This window comes from Heloderma suspectum, chromosome 2 (assembly GCF_057233095.1).
Source record: "Heloderma suspectum isolate Gila_16-S chromosome 2, 16-S_ref, whole genome shotgun sequence".
In the NCBI taxonomy this organism is placed as follows: domain Eukaryota; kingdom Metazoa; phylum Chordata; class Lepidosauria; order Squamata; family Helodermatidae; genus Heloderma; species Heloderma suspectum.
Window position 1 is genome coordinate 350750269 of NC_139459.1, and position 17984 is coordinate 350768252.

At 45.9% G+C, this 17984-nt stretch overlaps 1 protein-coding gene across 1 annotated transcript in view; it reads right to left on the reverse strand.

Annotated features, from left to right (window-relative positions):
• Nucleotides 1-1777: 1777 nt before the first annotated feature.
• The window catches only part of LOC146355494 (vomeronasal type-2 receptor 26-like), a 29643-nt gene continuing 13436 nt past the window's right edge, over nucleotides 1778-17984 (reverse strand). The window contains exons 2-4 of the mRNA XM_084840965.1: nucleotides 14197-14488; nucleotides 9233-9299; nucleotides 1778-2262 (exon numbers count right to left, since the gene is read on the reverse strand). Coding sequence (XP_084697091.1) covers nucleotides 2219-2262; nucleotides 9233-9299; nucleotides 14197-14478 — 393 coding nt within the window. The 5' untranslated portion in view covers nucleotides 14479-14488 and the 3' untranslated portion in view covers nucleotides 1778-2218. The remainder of the gene's footprint in view (nucleotides 2263-9232; nucleotides 9300-14196; nucleotides 14489-17984) is intronic.

Consider the following 17984-nt stretch of genomic DNA (forward strand, 5'->3'; position numbering starts at 1 on the left):
GCAATAACCAAGCCAGTACTGCACTGATGGGAGACAACCCCATCCACAAGGAGGGGGTCTTTTGGCGGATGAGGCTGTCTCCCATCAGTGCAGTACTGGCTTGGTCATTGGCTTAAACGTCATTAAGCTAAAAAAGAGAGGGCAGGAGGAGAGAGGAGAGTGAGTGCGTGTGTGTGTGAGGTGTGCATTCGTGCTGGCCTGTTTCCCTGGAGGAACCAGCTCAGTGCAATCCTGGCATGTAAACTTTTTAAAATAGGCAATTGGGGGGGAGTATTCAATTCATCCTCATCATCTTCTTCATCATTCAAATCATTGCTCTCTCCATCCCATTCCTTTCTTCAAATCTGGACTCGGCCACAAACTGTTTTCTCTCTGTTGCCATATACTCTGGAGAATCTGGCGATGTGTTTGTAAGAGAGAAGGGGTAGAGGTTAATGAGATATGAAGCAACCCTATAGGTAAACTAAGAAGTAAATCTCCCTGAATTCAATGGGACTTACTCCCATGTTAGTATGCATAGGATTGAAGGCTTAAGGGAAGAGGGCAGATGTGTCACTGGGTATAAAGGCCTTGTTGTGTGAGGATGGGTGGGGCATAGGTAGGGATGTCAGAGAATTCCATCATGAATCTCGGGGAGGCCAAATGCCAGTGCTTTCGGCCCCCCGAAATCGGTGGCGGAATGGTCTGCCACCCGCCTGCCCCCCCCGGGATGGGATTTACCTTGGGCGGATCTTCCTGGCGGCGGTGGCTGCGGCGGTGGTGTGGCGGTGGCGGCTGCGGCGGTCTGTCTTCTGACCGGCTGCCGCCACCACCATTTCCAGTTAAAAAAAAAAAAAGTGATAGGCTACGTAAAGATTTACGTAGCCTATCATGGCTAGATTTTTAAAAAACACCGTGATAGGCTATGTAAATCTTTACGTAGCTTATCACGGCTGATTTAAAAGAAAAAAAATGCATGTATGCAAATGATGGCACCCATGGGTGCGGCCATTTGCGTTCCTTATTTTGGAACATCTTAGTCTATGTAAACATTTACGTAGACTAAGATGACGAAAATAAGGGGAACGCAAATAGCGTAGTGTCTACGCTATTTGCGTTCCCCTTATTTTCGCCGTCTTAGTCTACGTAAATGTTTACGAAGACTAAGACGTGCCAAAATATGGAATGCAAATGGCGGTGCCCATGGGCGCTGCCATTTGCGTACGTGCGTTGTTGTTTTTTTTAAATCAGCCGTGATAGGCTACATAAACATTTACGTAGCCTATCACAGCTGACTGCAGGGACATAAATGGTGGTGGCTACGGCCGCCGCCATTTGCGTCTCTGCTAGCCAGCGGCCGGATATCCGGCCGCTGGTGGAGCTGGCTGGCGGCTCCGCAGAATCCCTGCGGAGCGGAGCCAGCCAGCCAGAATTTTGTGGGGGAGGGACAGAGAGCCTCCCCCCCTGGGCAGAATTTCAGGGGGAGGGATGGAGCGCCTCCCCCCACCACGAATGTCACCCTTCGAAAAGATAAGTGACTTTCATACATCCCTAGGCACAGGTGAAGCAAGAGGTTTTACGGATTGTGAATGTTTAATGAGAGTTGTAAAAGTTGGTGTCAGACTTCAGGATCCCTCCCCAGGTCTGTTTAAAACAAATACACAAGTAGGGAGCAGTATGCTTCTCCTGTCTAGCAGAAATGTGTGTAAATACGTGCACACAGCAATGCAATGCACAGAGGTCCATTTTACATGCTAGGAGGCTTCTTAAGAACATAGCGTCAGACAATTATGTTTTTCTCGTATACAATTACTTTGTTTTATTACATTTATATTCTGCCTTGGCTTCCCATTTTACCCTCACAATACTGTGCCGCAGGAGAGGCTGAGAGGAAGTGCCAGACCAAGATCAGCCCTTGCGAAAGGGGAGGCATTGGCTGGTCCTCCCCAGGCAGCAAAATGTCCTGGGCCAGGAGTGGCTGTGTGTGTGTGTGTGTGTGTGTGTATCCTGCTTGGCTGTTGCATCTGAAATGCAACAGCCAAGCAGGATACATCTGAAATGTATCCTGCTTGGATACATTTAATTGAATACAATTAATTAATTTAATTTCAATACATTCAATTTAATTGAATACATTCAATTTCAGATGGCTTCATGGCTGTTTCCAGTGGAGGCTGGTGGCTAGTCTGATTAGGCGACGGGGGTGGAGGGACAGGTCAGCATAGGTGGAGCCAACGGGTCACAGGAGGTGGAACAGTGTTTGTATCCCCAACAGCTGGCAACCTATACCACAAAAAGGAAGAACAGAGGCACACAAACTTCAAGATTGTACATGCAAAAGAAGGGGTGAGGAAATCACCGCCACACAGAAGCACATTTGGTCCCACATTATCTTGTTCCAGAAGTAACGCACATTCTACATGGAATCATTAATGAACTGTGTGTATCCGTGTGTGTGTGTGTTTCACACAATCACCCCAAATCGTGATGCTGGCATTGCAGATGATGATATTGTCAGAGCTGCACAGCCTCATCCAGCTGACGGCAATGTTGAGCCTCAGGGTGGTCCTCTGCAGGAAGCGTCTGGCCCAATACTGAACTCACACACAACATACACACACAGAGAGAGAGAGAGAGAGAGAGAGAAAGAGAGGGAGAGAGACGGAGACAGAGGGAGACAGAGAGAGAGAGAGTCAACATTGTGCAATAATGCAAAAACATTTTTCAATATATAGTTTTGTGGGAATCGTCTTTCACGCTCTCCTGGAAGCAAAAGACTTATATCTGTTCCATTGTAGAAAACTCAGATACAAACACAAGCTTTTCCTTTGGCAACAAACAGCATACAGGGACAGAACACATAAACAGGCATCGATGCCCTTTCCCATACATGCACGCCCTCAAGAAAGAAACATAAACTGACTCTCTGCCTCGTTCGGAAGCAACAGCCAAGCAGGACACAATCACACACACAGCCACTGCTGGGCCAGGACATTTTGCTGCCTGGGTTGGACCAGCCAATGCCTCCCATTTCACAAGGGCTGATCTGCGCCTGGCACTTCCTCTCAGCCTCACCTGCCTGCCTCACAGTATTCTGAGGGTGTAAAATGGACCTCTGTGCATTGCATTGCTGTGTGCACGTATTTACACACATTTCTGCTAGACAGGAGAAGCATCCTGCTCCCTACTTGTCTATTTGTTTTATACAGACCTGGGGAGGGAGCCTGAAGTCTGACACCAACTTTTACAACTCACATTAAACATTCACAATCCGTAAAACCTCTTGCTTCTTGCCAGCAGTGAAATGGCAGAAACGTGGGGGAGACACAGGTGGGGAAAATGTTGGGGAAACACCCCTTGCCTGGGGTCAGTGAAGTCATGGTCAGGTGAAATATGCACCCCTGGGCAGGGCTACCATACCAGAGTAAACGTGGAATGGGGGTGCATGCCACAAGAGAAGAGCAGCCAAGCCGAATTAAGGGAAAGCATTGGACTAAAAGAAGTCTCAGAAGAACCGTTTTTTCTGTGATAAGCTCCGAAGTGGCTGTAGGATGGCCAGGATGTCATGCATCCCTAACAACCTCCAAACATAGCCACCTCAGAGTAAATCGCTCATGGAGACACCCCCCCCCATACACACACACACAAGCACATCCACTTAAATGTAAGTAGAACTCCCAAGGCAACTGGGAATTCTGCAGAGAGGCTAAGATACCATGTTGAAGCATAATGCTTGAACAGGCCTCATCAGCCTGGAAGACTCTCTGCAGATTAGGGGTCCACATGTGGAAAGCCAAGATGTTCAACAGAACATCCTCTTTACCAACTGGGTGCTTTTCCCATGTCATTCCAGCTTCACCCTTTCCTGAGAAATTTCCAGCTTTACAATAGTTCTGTGGATGGAGCTTATTTGGATGAGAACGGGGAACTGGCATCCGACTTTTATATCGTGAACTGGGTGGTGTTTCCCAACAAGTCCACTGCCAGAGTGGAAGTTGGGAGTATAGAGAGAGAGGCCTCCTCAGAGATCAAGTTCACCATTGATCAGAAGGCCATTGGCTGGCCCAAGCTGATGAACCAGGTGGGAAAAATGATTGGTTTCCTTTGATGCTTCTTGATATCTCTTCTCAGGCAATCCTATACATGCCTAATTCGAAATATCCTTGGTCATTAAGTCCAGTGGGGCTTACACCCATGTAAATGGGCATAGGATTGCAGCTGTAAGCTCTATCTGTTTGTTAGCTATTGCACATAACACTTTAGGAATGTGATTCCTAGTCCATTAATTGGTACTGAAATAACATAGTGACTATGAATATAGAAGTTTAACATGATTATATGGAACACTTGTGAAGTCTACTAAGCCAGTGTTCCTTTAACTTTTTCAGGCCATATTTGAAATGTTCAAATCTGCTATGGTTGCTGTCACAAAATGGCACCCATTAGGGGTGTGCCCATTCACATAATGGCTATTGTGGTGAGCACGGCCATCACGAAACATAAATTTCACAGAAGGTAGTAGAGAGAGCAGGGAAGCAGGGTAGCCAAGAGATCGATCCCCCTGCCTCCCAACAGGTATGCCATTGTATGGCAATGTTTGGGTCTCCTCTGTAGGTGTGAGACCCAAAAATTGCTTTACAGCAAGGATGTCCTGTGTGAATGTGGTGGCTGTGTATGTGTGTGTGTGTGTGTGTGTGAGAGAGAGAGAGAGAGAGAGAGAGAGAGGTATAGCGAGACAAGCTGACTGAATTCAGACCACACGTTATAGGAAGGTAGGTTTCTGTGTGTGCGTGTGTGTATGTTTGTATATATGTGTGTGCGTGTGTATGTGTGTATCTATCTGTGTGTGTGTGTGCGTGCGTGTGTGCGCGCGTGCACATGTATTGTGATGACTTATCGGGGATCGCCGAGGCATGCCCTACCCTAGGAGAGCCCATTGCAGCTGTTTCCCTCCCAAGGCCAGTCACCCCTCAGCCAAAGCAGTGAGAGGAACAGTCAGCAGGCTGTTTGGGAGTGGCAGCAAGTGGGGGAGGCCAGGCAAGCAGGTCCTGCTCCTATGCAGCACGTCCCGTAAGTAGCAGGGAGACGCTGCTCGGCCGGCCAGAGTTCTGAGGGTGGGGCTACACCGGGAGCACATATTTAAGAGGCAGTGTTTAGGCCAGTCAGGGAGGACAGGGATAAGACGGAGCAAGCAAGTCAGAGACCAACATGGACTGAAGCCGGACAGAACACTGAGAGTTTGGAGGTGGAAGACAAAGACTGCCGGCAAGGACAAAGACTGCCAGCAAGCAGAGGGAGGGGACGAAGACCAGAGAAAGGAGGTGTTTCCACCCCTGGCCTAAATCCTGCAGCTGTTAGTGCATTGGGAAGAGGAGTAAGAGCCAGCAGGGGCTGCAAAGATGGAGAAGGAACAGGGTGGGGAACCGTGCACTGACCTGGCGGGAAGAAACGGAGCCCAAAGCTGCAGGTGACGGGAGACTTAACAGAAGAGTCACCTCAGCTCCAGATGGGGTAAACTGTGGGGTGGGTTTCCTTATCCTGTGGAAACTGCTTATCTGGGCCTTAGTGGATGTGTGAGAGCATATTTAGAAAATCCTGTCTTGAGGAACAGCTCCCGGAGGAGGGCAAAGCAAAAGAACTCCTGTCCTCAGAGCGAATTTCCCCAGTAGCCTGGGAAGACAGTGAGAACGGAGGAGCTGATCTGCCTGCCAGCCAAAACGCACAACTTTAGAGAGACTTGAAGGGAGGAACGTTGCTGTAGTGGTTCCCTGGCTTGGGAGTTTCTATGTTGTTTTGTGTGGGCTGTCGGTGATGTAACTCAACACCTTTTGAGTGATAAAATTACGTTTCAGCCAGAGTTTGTGCTCACGTGATCTATGGAAGCAATGGAACAAGGGGGATTTGATGTGCCTCTTCCAATGGACCCACCAAAACACACACACACACACACACACAGAGTGTTGAAGGGTCTCTTGGATCCCTTGTATTTGACCTCTTTGTTTTTTAAAAATTTTCCTGTCTTTAGTGTCAGTGAAAATGTCAACCCAGTGTGCGGCTGCTGTGAAGAAGGAAAACTCCGTGTTAGGCATAGAGTGACGCAAGCACTGTGCACGTTTACCAGACACCCACCACAAAATGAAAAGCCAGTTCAGGGAACAGACAGACAGTTCACAACCAAAGGAAACGCATCACAGCCAACCAACAACATTGCAGCAGAAGGCGTATTTGGAAATCCAAATTTTCCGGGTGAAAACCACAGTTAGGCTGCAAAGTGGCACTACATCCTATGTCCCAAAGGACCTTGAATCACAGCGGCCTCGGAGTAAATAGCTTGTGTAGATGGGGCCCCAGTCCTCTTTACATATTAGTATACATTTATAAGTGGAGTTTTGTAATGTGCAGATTGTCATAGTGACTTTTGAACAGGTATGAAAGTTGCATCTGATGAAGTGAATGGTGCCCAGAAAACGTAGGCCAGAATTAATTCATTAGTCTTTAATGTTCCACAAGATTCTTTGTTGTCATTAAAACAAGTGGAATTTGGATGATCTCACTATTTGTTGTCAAGTTGCAAAAGCTGCTTTTCTACGTGGCTCTGAGGTTTTGTGTGGCTGCCTCCGCTGTTCTGCAGTCACTTTATTCAGGTCACTTTATTCTCTGGAAGAATAACAGCAACAATGGGAGTTGCTGTTGAAACAGAAGAATCTGGGCCAGAACCAAATGAATATTTTTGTGAGGACATCTTGTGTTGTTGTTACAACATTCAAAGGGGTGGATTAGGGATGGTTTGAGAACTTTATCCTCTTCCTCATTTTCTGTGACTGTGTGAATTCCCCCCCCCACTCCACTGTTTTGCACCTTATAATAATACTCTCTTATAATTATACAAATCCACTTCTCCAATATGTTATTTATTCCACTTCTCACCAAAGCTTGAGGGATGTTAATGTCCAAAGATCACTTTTGAAAATGATGCAAGGAACCTCAAATCAAGAGCAATAGTTGGTGACTCTTCATATCTGAACTTGAAACACTGATGCATAAATAGCTCCTAAGCCTCTGAGAGCCTGGGGGGAGATGCAGGGAAGGAAGGGCCTGTGCCAGTGTGAGGTTTCACAGCATCAACGTCTCGGTTGGCCAAGCATCGTACATTACAGAGGACAATCTTCCATTCTGGAGAGCTAGCAGAGGACAGTCCTGCATTTGAAAGTATTCTGTCTCAGATGAGCTGTCCAGACCAAGTCTGCTTTGAAAATGAAGAACCACAAGGAGGGAGAGGACGCAGGGGCCTTGAAGGTCCCTAGCAATACAACCAGGACAGCTAACTGAGCAGGCACACAAGTCACCTAGGCAGTCTCTCCACTACGATGAGATGTCTTAAATTTCCATTTAAACTATAGCGATTTTTTCTGCATTGGAACCTATACATATAAAATTGCATATGCAAATGATTTTGTCCTCTTTTTTTGGCAACCTGTAGCAGGCCACCCTATGGCCCCTTCATTGCCGAGGCCACTCCAGACCACAGCTTCGTTAGTCAAGGCACAGAAGCGGTGAGAGAGGCTGGCTCCGAATTCGTTGTTCCTCAGACCAGTCACAGGGTTTCGTGTCTCTGTGTGCAGACACAGGGGAAACGGAAGGGGACTGTGGCTGAACTTTCCAGCATGCTGCTGCTATTGCTTATTCTCTTGCTCCATGTGGGTTGCAGAAAACAAAATGCCCATTGAATGGGATAAATGAAGAAAACAGGCCATTTAACTTTAAGAGGCCAGGAGAGTACCTGATCGGTGGGATCACATCCACAGGAAATATTGCATTTGATCCATTCGTTTTCTTGGAGCCTCCCTCTACACAATTTCCCATGTAAGTGATGATATGCCTAACTCTGAATTCCTATTCTCCAGATTTTCCTTTTTAGAAGTGGGGACACAGTGAATCTCAGCTAGGTACATGACTATTGGGTACATGAGTTCAAAGGGAGAGGTAGGGGGAGTGTAAGCCTTTCCCTCTCTGTCATGGTCCTCACTGAAATCACACACACACACACACACACACACAAACACACAAACGGATATGTCCCTCTGCATTGGGAGGAAAGTTTCCATTGATGTCAAAGAGAGTGTAGTTCTTAAAGTGCAGAGATTTCTATTGCTTGGGAAGGCCCTCTTAATAAATGATGCAAGAATGTGATGTGCTTTCATGGACTAGAGAATGAAAATCTGATGACATCTGTATTTGTTACAGTGTGAAAGAAATGAGGTACTGGTCCGTCCTGCCCTTCTTGTTTGCCATTCATGAGGTCAGCCAGAATCTGAGGCTCTTGCCCAATGTCACCCTGGGATACAATATCTATGAGAACTATTTCAATGCAAGAATGACTTATGAGGCCATGGTAGACCTGCTGTCTATTGGGGAGCAACGTGTTCCAAACTTCAGCTGTGGAAGACAGAATAACCTCCTGGCAGTCCTTGAAGGGGCCGACTCAGAGATCTCCACCAAGATTTCATCCATGCTGGACATCTACAAGATCCCACAGGTATATGAATGGGGTGAGGGATGCAGGCTGAGTCTGCTTCCACTTGGCCAGAGAAGCCCAGAAGGTGGCATTGGGCCAGGCATCACCAAGTGAGGCTGGAGACAGGCAGTACTTTAAAAAGCATTGAAATTATTAAAATTAAATTCAATTATTATTAAATTGATTAATAGCCCATCTGGCTGGTCACCCAGCCACTCTGGGTGATGTAAAACATACAATAAAACAGTTTAAAACAATACAATTCTACAATAAAGACCTTTTCTAAAATACCCTAACCCACTCCAAATGCCTGCCTGAACAACCACATTTTTAATGCACGGTGGAAGCTCATTAAAGAGGGGTCATGGCGGAGTTCCCTAAGGAGGGAGTTCCACAGAGTGGGGGCCACCACAGCAAAGGCCCTCTCCCTCGTCCCCACCAGTCTAGCTGTCCTGGCTGATGGGTCAGAGAGAAGGCCATCCAAGGCTGATCTTGTTAAGCGGCCTGTCTGGTGCTCCTGGAGGCGCTCCTTAAGATAGGCTGGGCCGGAACCATATAGGGTTTTAAAGGTCAACATTGTTTGAGATTGGTTTTATATTCCTTATTTCTTTGGTCCCCCTGTCATCTCTGCACAGGGGAGTTTGAAACAGTACAACGGGTGCAGTGAATTGTCAGTGTTTGATGACGGGTTGACTCTAGATTGGGGGTGCTTCTATGTGGAGGGCTCCCAATACTCACACTCCAAAGTCATTCTGCAGCCCTTTGGATGGGTGTTCGCTTGTTTGTTTCTTTGCTTAACGTATATCTATATGGTATGAAAACAGCAACAACAACAAGAGTTGGTGAAACATGGGAGGGTTTGAAAATGAAGACATCTCCTTTTGCTCCTCCTATAAAAATCATCCCCTGGAAGCCCCAAAAGTCAGTCATACTGGAATCCCACTGCAATGAATGGGACTTAAATCAGGGCTAAATTTCACATTGATTTCAATGGGATGTAAGTCAGATTACTTTAGGCTGGATCCAACTATGTATTTCTTTGAATTGTATAAGTAAAAACATACATGGAATGCGTGTACGCTCCATGTCCAAAGAGAGAGCCCTCTATCAACCTGCATCCAACAGTCTCTCCAGAATATATATAAAATGTTCCTCATAATTAAATTACCATTGAACCACTTCCATTTTATAATAAGGATAGTCTTGGCCATCTGGAAAAATTACATATTTATTACGGCATATGTGTTTGTGGACAAGAGTCCACATTTCTTTGTTATGTAATTTCTCCCCAGTGAATAGACCCAGTGGAAAATCCCCCTCCCTCCCATCCCTTCCTAGAAAGAAGCATCATGACAACCCTTGCTGGGAAAAGAGGGGGAACTGCTGCAGAGCAGAGGCGTGCACTGGCCCCCACTGAGCGTGTTCACTGATGCCGATTCAGGGCTTGGCAACAGGCCCCATTCTGCTCGGATTGATTTGGAGCCAGTCTTGTAGGAGTATATTAGGTGTTTTATTTACAGTTTGATTTACACTTAATTATGGCCAACAGAGAATGTTCCTTTTTCGCAGCAAACACACACTGAATCAACATTTTCATCGAGCTGTTCACCACAACCCCAAGACCTCTTTCTTTGTCAAGTAATCGTAGCTCAGTTCCCATCAACTTCTGTGTGTGTTGCTTGGCTATACTGCTGTGGAGGGTCTGAAGGCTGGTGTTTTCCCTCTGTTTGTGTTTCTCTAAGCATCACCAATTTTCTTTGCTTGCTTTCTGGGGGAAAATATGGGATTGGTATTCAGACTGCATCTGTGCCTTGTATGTTCCTTGGCTAAGTTTGTTTTCTTTGAGCTAAATCAGTTTACCTTCTGTGATATGGGAAGTGATGGTAGAACCAGCAGGTTTCAAACTTGCTGAAAATCTCCAAAATTCTCCTGAAAATTGTTCTGCTTTCAACCTGTTTTTAAGCTGCTGAAATGGGAAAAGTGAATATATCCTTGTGTATCGGACAAAAAATGTCACTTTTCTCCATTAGACTGCAGTGAGAAAACAGGTATTATTTTTGGGAGTACACACATCTCTTTCTCTCTTTCCTAGGTCAGTTATGGGTTTGTCAGTCAAGCTCCCAGGGATAGACATGAGTTCCCCTGTTTTTACCGGATGGTCCCCAAACCAGAACCTCCTTACCTGGGGATTGTCCAACTGCTCCTGCATTTCAGATGGACTTGGATGTGTCTCCTGGCTCCAGACAATGATGATGGAGAAAGGTTCATGAGAAGCTTTCCACCTGTGCTCATAAAAAATGGAATTTGCATTGCCTTCTCTGGAAGAATTCCAGTGGCGGATCGGGGGAAAAGGATTTTTGACATAGTTTCACATTTTATGGACATTCGGGTCAATGTAGTTGTTTTTCCAGCAGACGCTCGGATCATCCTAATTGTCATACTAATCATTCGGAGAGTTGAACAAGTCACAAAATCAACAGTGGGAAAAGTTCTGATTGCAACAGCTCTGCAGGATGTCAGCATAAGCTTGTTGTACAAAATGGTCCATCTCCAGCACACCCATGTTTCCTTGTCCTTCTTAATCAAGAAAAACAGAAGGACACAATATGACAATTTGGACTCATTTCTCAAAGCTACCAAGCAGTTTGGGGAGACAGTATTTCATTGCACATATTCAAGGAAGACGTTGTCTGTGAAAGCCTGGAAGAGTTGTACAGAAAACGAGAACTGGGAGCAATTGCCCCAGGATGTGATTGAAAAGATCCTGTCTCAAGACTCCTACAGTATTTACACTTCCATCCAGGCTGTGGCACAGACCTTACATGCTGCCACATCATCTCCACTGAATATGTTTAGGATGGTAGCCAAGCAGGATACATCTGAAATGCTTGGCTGTTGCATCAGATGGACATGGATGAAGCCTCATCCATGTCCATCTGAAATGCAGGAGCAGTTTGACAATCCCCAGGTAAGAAGGTTCTGGTTTGGGGACCATCCGGTAAAAACAGGGGAACTCATGTCTGTCCCTGGGAACTTGACTGACAAAGCCATAACTGACCTAGGAAAGAGAGAGAGAGATGGGTGTAGTCCAAAAAATAATAAGTGTTTCCTCACTTCAGTCTAATGGAGAAAAGTGACATTTTTTGTTCTGATACACAAGGATATATTCACTTTTCCCATTTCAGCAGCTTAAAAGCAGGATGAAAGCAGAAGAAGGTTTCAGGTGAATTTTGGAGAATTTCAGCAAGTTTGAAACCTGCTGGTTCTACTATCCCTTCCCATATGACAGAAGGTAAACTCATCTATCTCAAGAAAACTAACTTGGCCAAGGAACATACAAGGCACAGATGGAGTCTGAATACCAATCCCATGTTTTCCTCCAGAAAGCAAGCAAAGAAAATTGGTGATGCTTAGAGAAACACATACAGAGGGAAAACACCAGGCTACATTCCTCCACAGCAGTATAGCCAAGCAACACACACAAATACTGCTGGGATCTGAGCTACGATTACTCGGCAAATAAAGAGATCTTGGGGCTGTGGTGAACAGCTCGATGGAAATTGTGATCCAGTGTGTGTCTGCTGTGAAAAAGGAACATTCTCTGTTGGCCATGACTAAGTATAAAGCTAACTGTAAATAAACACCTAATATACTCCTTCATGCCTCAAAAGGGTGGTTGTGGAGTTGGAAGAAGTTCAGAAAAGGGCAACCAGCATGGCTGGAGTAACTCCACTGTGAGGAAAGATTATAACTTTTGAGACAGTTTTGCCTAGAAGGTGTTCATGGGGAGAGATGTGAAAGGGGTGTACGAAACACTTACCTGGCTCCGTGCTGGGGCATCCGCGGTGGGGGGGAGGCCCTCCCCCTGGAATCCTCCCCGGCCAGCTCAACTCTGCAGCAGGTCCACGGAGCCGCCAGCTGGGTCCAGCTGCAGCCGGAGTTTCGGCCGCGGCTGGGCTGCTGCGGCCGCAAATGGCAGCTGTTGTAGCGGCTGCCATTTGCATCTTTCCAGGCTGCCATGATAGGCTATGTAAGTATTTATGTAGCCTATCATGGCAAAGAGCAGGCGGCCGCTACGCCATTTGCTCCCCACTCTTTGCCATGATAGGCTATGTAAGTATTTACGTAGCCTATAATGGTAAAGGCAGCCACACAAACGGCAGCCGCTATCCTATTTGCGTGGCTACCTTTACCGTGATAGGCCGCCATTTGCGGCTGCAGCAGCCAGCTGTGAGACCAGCCAACGCTGCTGCCAGATCCGCCGCCAGAGCCACCGCCGCTTCCACCTCCGCCCCAGGTAAGCTTCGTCCCGGGGGGATTCCGCGGGGTGGTATGGGGGGGTGGGAGGCCATTCCGCCACAGGTTTCGGGTGATCTCTCACTGAGATCATTGGCAGAATTCTCCGCCATCCCTAAAAGGTGTACAAAATCTTGCATGGTGTGGAAAAAATGGATAGGGAGAAAAATTGTCCCATATCACTGTAACCCATGGTCATGCCATGAAGCTGAATGCTGGGAGATTCAGGACAGATTAAAGGAAATACTATTTCACACAGTGTATATTTATACTATGGATGTCACTACCACAAAATGGTCAGTAGCTTGGATGGCTTCCAAAGGGGATTAAACAAATTCATGGCAGATAACCTATCAATGGCTACTAATCATGTGGGTATCTATGACCTCCTCTATTGAGACAGGATGCCCATGTATACGTGTTGCTTGGGAACATGAACAGCAGGGTGTTCCGGTCCTCACAGCCTTCTTGCAAGGTCCCCATAGGCAGATGGTTGGCCTGGACTAGCAAGGCCTTTGCTGGACTAGAGAGGCTTTTGCTCTGGTTCAGCAGGGCTCTTATATTCCTATCAAAGGTGGATATCATAAGGATGCCTGCAAAATGTCACAGCTACTCTTGCATAAAGCCCAGACAGGTTCGATCCCCTCTGAAGCAGCCACTGTCCTGGCAAATTTCATCCACATATGCCAAGGAATAAACAAGTTCCCGGCAGTTCCCCTTAGAAAGAAAGGAAGACCAAAAGGCACATAGAGACACGCACACAGAGCACGGAAAATCCTGGATGAAGTTTTCTGGCACTTGAAGGGCATAAACATCTCCTAAGGGGCTACTATGCCTACAAATATCATCCATGAGAGTCAATGGGAGCAGGAAGCCTCAGATTTCCAAACCATAACTCAGGTTTGATAATGACTCAAAGCAGATTGGCTCCAAATCAGTCCGAGCAGAACAGGGCCGGTTTCCAAGCACTGAATCAGCATCAGTGCAAACTCACACTGGGGGTCAGTGCACACTTCTGCTCTGCAGCAGTTCCCCATCTTTCCCCAGCAAGGGTTGTCATGATGCTTCTTTCTAGGAAGGGGCGGGAGGGAAGGGGATTTTCCACTAGGTCTATTCACTGGGGAGAAATTACATAACAAAGAAATGTGCATTCTTGTCCATAAACACATCTGCCGTAATAAATATGTAATTTTTTTCAGATGTGCAAGACTCTTTATCCTTATTATAGACTGGAAGTGGTTCAAAGGTAATTTAATTATAAGGAATATTTTATATATTTTCTGGAGAGACAGTTAGATGCAGATTGATAGAGGGCTCTCTCTGTGGACAAGGAGCGTACGAGCATTCCATGTTTGTTTTTACTTATATAATGAAGAAAAAAAAATCCCTCACCCCCATTCATGTACCTGTGGGATCTTGTAGATGTCCAGCATGGATGAAATCTTGGTGGAGATTTCAGAGTCTGCCCCTTCAAGGACTGCCAGGATGTTATTCTGTCTTCCACAGCTGAAGTTTGGAACACTTTGCTCCCCAATAGACAGCAGGTCTACCATGGCCTCGTAAGTCATTCTTGCGTTGAAATAGTTCTCATAGATATTGTATCCCAGGGTGACATTGCGCAAGACCCTCAGATTCTGGTTGACCTCATGAATAGCAAACAAGAAGGGCAGGATGGACCAGTACCTCATTTCATTCACACTGTAACAAATACAGATGTCATCAGATTTTCATTCTCTAGTCCATGAAAGCGTATCACATTCTTGCATCATTTATTAAAAGCACCTTTCCAAGCAATAGAAATCTCTGCCCTTTACTCTAAGAGCTACAAACTCATTGACATCAAGGGAATCTTTCCTCCCAATGCAGAGAGCCGTATCCACGTGTGGGGGGGGGGAGTTCTGTGAGGACCATGACAGAGAGGGAAAGGTTTACACTCCCCCTCCCTCTCCCTTTGTACCCATGTACCTCATGGTCATGTACCTAGTAAAGCTTCACTGTGTCCCCTCTGCTAAAAAGAAAACTCTGGAGAATAGGAATTCAGAGTTGGGCACATCATCACTTACGAGGGAAATTGTGTAGAGGGAGGCTCCGAGAAAATGAATGGACCAAATGCAGTGTTTGCGTTCAATGTGATCCCACCAATCAGGTACTCTCCTGGCCTGTTAAAATTAAATGGCCTGTTTTCTTCATTTATCCCATTCAATCGGCATTTTGTCTTCGGCATCCCACATGGAACATGGAGCAAGAGAATAAGCAAGAGCAGCAGCATCATGCTAGAAAATTCAGCTACAGCCCCATTCTGTTTCCCCTGTGTCTGTCTGCAGACGGAGACACAATTACAAACCCCTGTGACTGGTCTGAGGAACAACAAATTCAGAGCCAGCCTCTCTCACTGCTTCAGTGCCTTGACTAATGAAGCTGTGGTCTGGAGTGGCCTCAGCAATGAAAGGGCCATAGGGTGCCCAGCTACAGATTGCCAAGAAAAGAGAACAAATACATTTGCATATGCAATTTTATATGTATAGGTGCAAATAATAACTATTGTTTAAATGGAAATATAAGACATCCCACCATAGTGGAGAGACTGCCTAGGTGACCTGTGTGCCTACTCAGTTAGCTGTCCGGGTTGTATTGCTAGGGACCTTCAAGGCCCCTGCGTCCTCTGCCTCCTTGTGGTTCTTTATTTTCAAAGCAGACTTGCTCTGGACAGCTCATCTGAGACAGAATACTTCCAAAGGCAGGACTGTCCTCTGCTAGCTCTCCAAAATGGAAGATTGTCCTCTGTAATGTACGACGCTTGGCCAACCTAGAAGCTGATGAAGTGAAACCTCACACTGGAACTCCTAGCCTGCATCTCCCCGCAGGCTCCCAGAGGCTCAGGAGCTATTTATGCACCAGTGTTTCAAGTGCAGGTATGAAGAGTCACCAACTATTACTCTTGATTCGATGTTCCTTGCATCATTTTCAATAGTGATCTTTGGACATCAACATCCCTCAGGCTTTGGTGAGAAGTGGAATAAATAACCATGATTTGTGTAATTATAAGAGAGCAAAAATCTCTTCTGCAAACTTGTTGACTCTCTCTCTCTCTCTGGCTCCATGGGCAGGTGCCCATCTGGAGAAAACATGTTTGCACCATTCCCCGGTGTAATTCTCTTTCATGATTCAGGGAGGCAGCAGCTCAACAAGCTTTGGCTGGCATTAGCTAGTTAACGTCACCTTTCATTTTATTTCTTTAAAACAGCTGACCATTTCTGAACTTTTTTCTGCTTAGTTCATGAATAAATATACTCCAAAATTTATATTGGACATTGAGGTTGATGTAGTTCTTTGGCCCACCTTGGGGTGGTTTACTCACACCTGGACCACTTGGCAGGTGCCATCCTGGTGTTCAAGGAGTTTCAAGAGATTTCTGGGAAAAATGACTTGTCCTTCTCCATGAATACAACCCTCATGTCTGGATTCCCATATGTCTAGGATATAGGAGTTACTAAAGACATGAGTGGTGGCAAAAATAAACTGACCTTCGGGGGGGGGGGGAATTGAATTCCTGATGTATTTAGTGTTACAATATGTCAATAAAATTAGTGAATGGATAAATTCATGTATTACTTTATTTATTTATTTGTTTATTTATACTATTTCGTGGCCCCCTTTCAGGGCAACCCCCCCCCCGTGTGCCTTACAACAATAAAATACATAAAAACCATTAAAATATTAAAATTGAAAAAATACAAAAACAATAAAAACAACAGTAAAAGTCAACAATAAAACCAACAGTGATGTATTAGGGTCACAGATCATCAAACTCAATATGAAACATATAAAACACAATTACAACTGGTATAAGAACAAAATGCAATGTTCCTTCAATCAAGAAAATAACATTTTTTTCCTGGTCTGTACTGAAATCATGAGAAACTCTTCCAAGGACACAAGAAGTTTCATCCCTTGAACATGCTGATACCAAAGGGGTGGAGCTGCTTCTTGAGAAGGCTGTTAACAAAAGTAAATCAGCTTTTCTCTGCATTCCCTATAGAAGTTGCAGTATGAGAAAATGTATTGAACTGATTCTGTTCCTCCAGCACCAGATAATTGCTGTTCACTAATGGGGATCTTACTAAATCGTCCATTAATAGTGCCGAAGGCAGCACAGTAAACCAGGCAAGAGCAAATGCTCTTCTATACTTTGGAATGGTTAATGTGGACAGATGTGGAGCTGCGGTGATTTCATAATTTTTAGAATTATTATATTTATTATAAAGTAATGGAGAACAAGCTTCATTTGCAGCAGTTCTCAGATGCTACAGATCAACATCGATTAGTCTCTGAACAACAAGAAATTGGGCCTTCTTGAGCCCATCATTGCCCACGACTTCCGCAGAGAAGCCTCATCTATGTTTAGGGATGTCCGAGAATTCTAGGGATGTACGAAAGGCACTTACCTGGTGCCGCAGCTTGTTTTGCGGTGGGGGGGAGGCGCTTTGGTTCTCCCCTCGAAGTTCAGGCCGGGGGGGGAGGCGCCCCGCCTCGCCCGGCCAAAATTCAGGCTGGGGGGGGAGGCGCCCCACCTCGCCCAGCCGAAATTCAGGCCGGGGAGAAGCGCCCCATCTCCCCGGCCATGAAATACAAAAGTGAAAGAAAAAAAAACACCCGTGATAGGCTACGTAACGATTTACGTAGCCTATCACAGCTAGATTTCCAAAGTCAGCCATGATAGGCTACGTAAATCGTTACGTAGCCTATCACGGGTGACTTTGAAAGAAAAAAAAAAGCGTGTTGCCCTTATTTTCGCCTTAGTCTATGTAAATCTTTACGTAGACTTGTTGTTGCTGTTGTTCAGTCGTTCAGTCGTGTCCGACTCTTCGTGACCCCATGGACCATAGCATGCCAGGCCTTCCTGTCCTGCGCTCTCTCCCGGAGCGTGCTCAAGTTCATATTCATTGCATCCATGATGCTATCTAGCCATCTCATCCTCTGCCGTCCCCTTCTCCTTTGGCCTTCAGTCTTTCCCAGCATCAGGGTCTTTTCCAGGGAGTTTTCTCTTCGCATTAGGTGGCCAAAATATTGGAGCTTCAGCTTCATTATCTGTCCTTCCAATGAGCACTCAGGGTTGATTTCCTTTAGGATGGACTGATTTGACCTCCTTGCAGTCCAGGGGACTCGTAAGAGTCTTCTCCAGCACCACAGTTCG